At 32.0% G+C, this 5,029-nt stretch overlaps 1 protein-coding gene across 2 annotated transcripts; it reads left to right on the top strand.

The window, feature by feature from the left end:
* The first annotated feature begins 525 nt into the window (after positions 1-525).
* LOC120077096 (probable WRKY transcription factor 21) lies at positions 526-2,922 on the top strand. Of its 2 annotated transcripts, none has more exons than XM_039030966.1 (3): positions 526-1,697; positions 1,782-1,907; positions 2,390-2,519. In XM_039030966.1, the coding sequence occupies exons 1-3, from the start codon at positions 958-960 to the stop codon at positions 2,496-2,498; spliced, it is 975 nt and encodes a 324-aa protein (XP_038886894.1). In that variant the 5' UTR covers positions 526-957; the 3' UTR covers positions 2,499-2,519. The 2 variants fall into 2 exon arrangements, with proteins under 2 accessions (XP_038886894.1, XP_038886893.1); XM_039030965.1 differs by having other exon boundaries at positions 531-1,697; positions 2,499-2,922.
* Positions 2,923-5,029: the final 2,107 nt, after the last annotated feature.

Below are 5,029 nucleotides of genomic sequence, written 5' to 3'. Positions count from 1 at the left end.
TTCCTTTTCTTCTCCGATTATTATTTTAAATTTAAAATGTCAAGTTAGCGTTTAAAATAATAATAATAATAAAATTACTAAATCTTTTAGATCTCATCTGTTCTTAAAAATTCTAAAACTAATATGTTACATTTTAAAATTGAAAAACCGTAAACACTTAATAGGTTTTTAGGGTAACTATTTCAATTGAGTTATAATAATTTATGTTTGGAATGCAGACTATTTTTTTATGAATAGAAAATGGTAAATATCATAGCACAAAGAGAATAGTAAGTCCTGTAATAAATAGTAAATACTGTTAATAATATTATAATTAATCATAGATTTATATAATCAAAAATATCAACTATTATAATTGAAACTCGAAACATGAAACAGGCTACCAATTATTGTTGAGAAACTTGATAGACTAAAAAAGTAATTTCTCCCAAAAACAAAAATAACCCTTTTTCTTTTCCCCTCTCCCTCTCTAACTTAAAATCTCTCTCTCTCATATCTCATAAAGAATTTCCAAACTATTTAAATAAGCAAGGTGGGAAAAAGAGAAAAAGAAAAGTAAGAAAGATGGAAACTTTGTAGTTTTTGGCTCTGGCTTCTTCAGGGTGTTGGGTTCTCTTCTCAAGCCAGACAAAAGGAAAAGCAAAAGAAAAAGGAAAAAAAAAAGCAAAAAAGTCTTATTTTTCACACTCAAACCAAAATCATGGAAGTTTTAGTTTAGGGTTTTCAGAAACTTACACGCTCTGTTTTTTGTTGTTTTTTTCTTATATACTTCCTGTCCATTTCTCTCTGTTTTTTGTTTTTCTGTTTTTGTTTCTTACAATTCTTCCAACTTCACCCTTCTGATGATTCCTTCTTGGATTTTAACTGTTTTGTTTCTTCTTTGTAGTGTTGAATTTTTGGGTCTTTTTTGAATTCATTTATCTTTCTTCTTCTTTCTTGGGAGATTTTGGTTTTCAAATGGAAGAGGTTGAAGAAGCTAACAAAGCAGCCATAGAGAGCTGCCATGGAGTTTTGAATCTTTTGATTCAACCTTCTCAAGACCAACTTCATTTCAGAAATTTAATGGTTGAAACTAAAGAAGCTGTTTTCAAGTTCAAGAAAGTGATTTCTCTTTTAAATTCTGGTTTTGGTCATGCAAGAGTTAGAAATTTCAACAAGATTCCTCTCCCTTTGCCTAAAAAATCCCTCTTAGATTCCCTGAATTACACTTCAGATCCTCCAAACAAAAATCTTTACCCTTTCCCCCCTGGTTTGAATGGTAAAGTTTCAATTTTCTTGGGAAACCCAGATTTAGAATTGAGTCCAAATGACAAAAATTCCCTCCAAATTCCCAAACAAACTCCTTCTTTAAACTTCAGCTTCCCTCAACAACAACAACAACAACAACAGAGGATTTTGGCTCATCAGAAACAAATGAAACAGCAAGCTGAAATGATGTTTCTTAGGAATAACAATGGGATGAATCTGAATTTTGATACTTCTAATGGCACATTGACAATGTCATCAGCTAGATCTTTCATTTCTTCATTGAGTATGGATGGCAGCGTCGTCGGCGCCGACAGAAGCTCCTTCCATTTGATCGGACCGTCGATGACCACAACGACGTCGGCCGATAACAAGAGGAAGTTTTCTGCAAGGGGAGATGAAGGGAGCTTGAAATGTGGAAGCACTGGCAAATGCCATTGCTCAAAGAAGAGGTTGGATTGATATCAAATCTTAAATTGTCAATTGCCCTTTGCTTTACTAATTATTTTCATTCTGTTTTTTTTTTTTTTTTGTAGGAAACATAGAGTGAAGAGATCAATCAAAGTACCTGCCATAAGTAACAAACTTGCAGATATCCCTTCTGATGATTATTCATGGAGAAAATATGGGCAGAAGCCAATTAAAGGTTCTCCTCATCCCAGGTATATCAAATCATGACCCGCATATGATATTGTCCACTTTGTGCATATAAATCTCTACTTGAAAGTATTCGTTTCGATGAAATTATTGTTCGATCGTGTGGTTAATTAACAATCACCATTCTTAAAGAGGTACCTGTTTGCTATAACATTAGATCAAGATGTTCATATAACAGGATAATTTGCTTACTTACCACTAAAAAGGAAAATAAAAGGCTACAATTTTTTTCGTGATTTTTCGACAACTTGGAAACACGAAAACTTTGGATGATCATCGAAATGAATGAATGCCTGTTTTGTGAAGATTGCTGATGAATCTGTTTGTTGCTCAAGATTACAAACTTTTATGGGATTCTTATCCATTGTTCTTGTGCTTGCTATTGTATATATCATACATGTGTAATGCGACTACTGAATTTTATAATTGAAACTATAGAATGCAATGTGGATTAGTGTATATTATGTTGCTGCTGCTGCTTGTATAGGATTCGTTTCCATTTTCGTCTCGTTGGATCAATTTCGATCTCGAAAAACTTAGCATTTGAGAGAAAGGGAAACTCTTCATCTTTGAGGAACTTTGTAAAATCTTTGTAGGGGTTACTACAAATGCAGCAGCATGAGAGGTTGTCCCGCGAGAAAGCATGTCGAGCGGTGCTTAGAAGACCCGTCGATGCTTATTGTAACGTACGAAGGGGAACATAATCACCCGAAAATGTCGACACAATCTGCACACACTTAGCCTACAAGCTCAAATTAACAGGATTGGGAACCTCCAATTTTTATTTTTATTTTTCTATTAATCAAAACCCAGTTTGGGATTGGTGTTGGTGCTTCTTTTGTACATATTTTTGGGGCTCAACATTTGAACCAAGCTCTTGAATTTGGAGAGTTTCCTTTCAAATCAAAAAAGGAAGACAATGAATCCAACATTTGACCCTCAAATTTCTATAGAATAGCTATTGTAAAACTGTAACAGTTTCTTCTTCTTTTGACTAATATTTTCTTCTTTTTATTTTCCCTTCTTAATCTGGTGAGGTTGTGTCCAGGAGTGAAAAATTGTGTTCCTTTTACAAGCAATTTTTGGCTCTAGGCATTGGTTGGCTTCTCTGTGATGTGATCTATGAGATGCAAGTATTTGATTTTGGAAAAGTTTGGACTTTTTTGGCCATTTTGCTTCATCATATATGGGTTCATACTCTATTTCTTAGAGATTCTATTTTAGTTTTCTTGACCTTGTTCAAACTTTCAAAAGTTCTATTTAGCATAGATTATTATTATAGGTCTAAGAGAAGAAATAAAATGTGAACGGTAAAACTGAAAAAGTTGTTTAATCCCAAATGAACTCGAGACAGACAGAAAATAGATTTAGGAGAGATGCCAATGAAGAGTGTGCGAAACAATTAGACCGTGACCCGATTGGCCCACCTAAACCAATTTGTCCATCTCTTTTAGATAGATGTCAAAGAAGAGAAAGGAAAGCAATTGGGTTACGTTCACCTCGGCTTACTTGTCAATTTGCTTTGGATAGATGCCAAAGAAGAGAGGACAAGGCAATTGGGCTAATGGGTCTCTGGGCCCAATTGACCCACCTCGACCTCGAAGGTTAAGGTCGAGGCCAATGTGCCCCTCTTTTTGGGGCTTATTTTCTGTAGATCATTTATCTAAGACCTTCGGTGTGGCTTAATCCAACCCTTGAAAGTCCTATTCATAGAGAATAAACGAAATATGAATTCTTTTCCTAAAAGGGTGAAGGAAACCTTAGGTTTAATCCCACTATATATAGAGTATGATAGTTCCATATCAGGTAAGTTCATCTTCCTCTCTAAAAAGTTTGCTCTGACCCCTATGCTGAAACTTAACTTAAGCACCGGAGTATCTGTGGTAAGCACCATACCGGTGTGTTATTCTAATGATTTTGTAGGTGACCTCTTTCCCAAAATACAAGTTCACGCGTGAAGGTCAAGTGAGTTCTCTTGACCAAATTTTGCCATCTACAATATAATTTAAGAGGTTTTGTGAAGAAAAAAAATTATGTAAATCTACAAGTTTAATACCTAAACTTGTATCTATTTAGTTTTTAAATCATCGAAAAGTATCTAATAAGCCTTGAACTTTTAATTTTCTAAGTGCACGCTTGAACTTAAAAAGTATCGTCCTTAAACTTTTATTTCTCCAATAAATCTTTAATTTTGAGTGTTGTGTTAAATAAGTTTTTAAACTATTTGATATTTTTAAACATTAAAAAATCTATTAGACACAAATTTGAAAATTTAAGTTTCTATTACATGTAACATTTTAATTTATATATAATAAATCAATTAATATTTTAAAATTTTGAATATGATAAGGACCTATTACAAGCAAAAGAGAAACTTCACGAACCTATAAAACATTTTTAAAAGCAACAACCTATTGAACATAAAATTAAAAAATTAAGAAATTTATTAAATATTTTTAAAAGTTCAGAGACAAAATAGATATAAGTCTATAAGACAAGGAACTAAACTTGTAATTTAATGAGAAATAAAAGTTTAAGGTCAAAGATTCGTTGGGTCGTTTTAAAGCTTTTAAATTTTAAATGAAGGGTGAGCCAATAGAGTTGGCACTATTGAATATTGGCATGCTGTTTCCTATGCTTGGTTTGTTTGGCCATTTTACTCTCATGAATTGACTTGTCATATTCATATAAAACACACATATTTTGCCAGAAAAACTCTTTTGTTTTTCTCTCTTTGTATTGATATATTTATATATTTTATAGATAAGTCTTATCTTGTATAATCTATGGCAAAATGGATATTACTTTTGTATTTTATGAAAAATAATTTTGTATATTATGGGCAAATATCAATTTATACGTTAAATTTTACGGATTGCATCAAATAAAATTTCAAAATGATAATTGTATCAATTTAAATTTTATTCTTCAGAAAGAAAAATTGAACTTTAGTTTTCACGAGTAAATTAATTTAGATTATTTGTTACTGACTTACAACTATTTTTGCTCGATTCCATTTAAAGTTAACTTAAAATCACCTAAATAAAATTATTCTTCTATAAAAATTTCATTAAAGTAGTAAGAAAAATGATCACTTAATTCTTTTTAAATGAGAGAAAAATAAAAG

Source organism: Benincasa hispida, chromosome 5, assembly GCF_009727055.1.
Source record: "Benincasa hispida cultivar B227 chromosome 5, ASM972705v1, whole genome shotgun sequence".
Taxonomy (NCBI): domain Eukaryota; kingdom Viridiplantae; phylum Streptophyta; class Magnoliopsida; order Cucurbitales; family Cucurbitaceae; genus Benincasa; species Benincasa hispida.
This window is presented reverse-complemented; position numbering and strand designations above follow the sequence as displayed.

Coding starts and splice junctions, on each gene's coding strand:
- LOC120077096 (XM_039030965.1), top strand. CDS start 958: ATGGAAGAGGTTGAAGAAGCTAACAAAGCAGCCATAGAGAGCTGCCAT. Junction 1,698..1,781: donor TGCCATTGCTCAAAGAAGAG/GTTGGATTGATA, acceptor TTTTTTTTGTAG/GAAACATAGAGTGAAGAGAT. Junction 1,908..2,498: donor AAAGGTTCTCCTCATCCCAG/GTATATCAAATC, acceptor AAATCTTTGTAG/GGGTTACTACAAATGCAGCA.